General features: G+C 69.0%; 2 protein-coding genes across 2 annotated transcripts in view; one reads left to right on the top strand and one right to left on the bottom strand.

The window, feature by feature from the left end:
- Window positions 1-7: 7 nt before the first annotated feature.
- Window positions 8-894, bottom strand: CEBPB (CCAAT/enhancer binding protein beta; the record flags this gene model as incomplete). The annotated part of the gene is made up of 1 exon (XM_009274089.1): window positions 8-894. A coding segment is annotated over exon 1 (714 nt), but the record flags the coding sequence as incomplete, so codon positions are not given.
- The window catches only part of LOC103894668 (transmembrane protein 189), a 33,253-nt gene continuing 33,082 nt past the window's right edge, over window positions 736-906 (top strand). The window contains exon 1 of the mRNA XM_019470695.1: window positions 736-841. Coding sequence (XP_019326240.1) covers window positions 736-841 — 106 coding nt within the window. The remainder of the gene's footprint in view (window positions 842-906) is intronic.

Genomic DNA, 906 nt, shown 5'->3' on the forward strand with positions numbered 1-906 from the left:
GGGGGGGGGCGGAGTACCCCCCGCCGCTGGCTGCGGACTTGGAGGACTCGGAGGGGTTGGGGGTGCCGGGGGGGCTGGAGGAGGACGAGGTGGACAGGTTCCCGCTGCTGCCGCTCGGCACCGACTGGTAACCCAGGTAGGAGCGCACGGTGCTGCCGTAGGGTGAGGACATGCCCCCCGGTCCCGGCCCGGCTCCCCCTTCTTCCTTACGGGGCCCTTTGCAAGAGTCCAGGGTCTCGAAGACCGGCTCCACTTTGGTTTCCACGATCTGGGGCGGGAAGCAGCCCGGCAGCCCCCCCGGCTTGTGGCTCTGGCTGGCGCAGGGGTGGCTGTGCCGGGCGAGGCTGATGTAGGTGTAGTCGGGCTTCTTGCTCCCGCCGCTGCCTTTATAGTCCTCGGCGAAGAGATCGGAAAGGAAATCTTGGCCGCCGCCGCTGCTGCAGGGAGGCTCAAAGTTGCCCCCTGCTGCTGCTGCGGGAGGAGGCGGCTGCGCCGGCTGCTGGGATGCTAAGGGGTCCAGGTAGGGGCTGAAGTCGATGGCTCTCTCGTGGTCCCCTACGGTGAGCTCGGTCATGGAGCGGCCCCCGGCCGCCCGCGGGTGCAGCTTGTTGAGAGCAGCCAGACAGTCCGCCTCGTAATAGAAATTAGCCACTTCCATGGATTTAAAGGCGGGCGGCTGGATGGGGAGGCATGCTGCGTCCCAGGCCACCAGGCGTTGCATGAAAGCAAAGGGGGATGCGGGGAGGAGAAGACGACGCAGGGGGGGCCCCCCCGGCAGAGGATCAAGCTGCCGCCGTCGGGGTGGGGGGGCTCCAGACCCTGCCTCAGTCTCTGGCGCTGGGTACGGCCCCCGGCTGCGCTGCCCACCTGGGCTGGATCAGTTCCTGGGGGGGGGGGGGGGGCGCC

Source organism: Aptenodytes forsteri, unplaced genomic scaffold (genome assembly GCF_000699145.1).
Source record: "Aptenodytes forsteri isolate BGI_AS27 unplaced genomic scaffold, ASM69914v1 Scaffold159, whole genome shotgun sequence".
In the NCBI taxonomy this organism is placed as follows: domain Eukaryota; kingdom Metazoa; phylum Chordata; class Aves; order Sphenisciformes; family Spheniscidae; genus Aptenodytes; species Aptenodytes forsteri.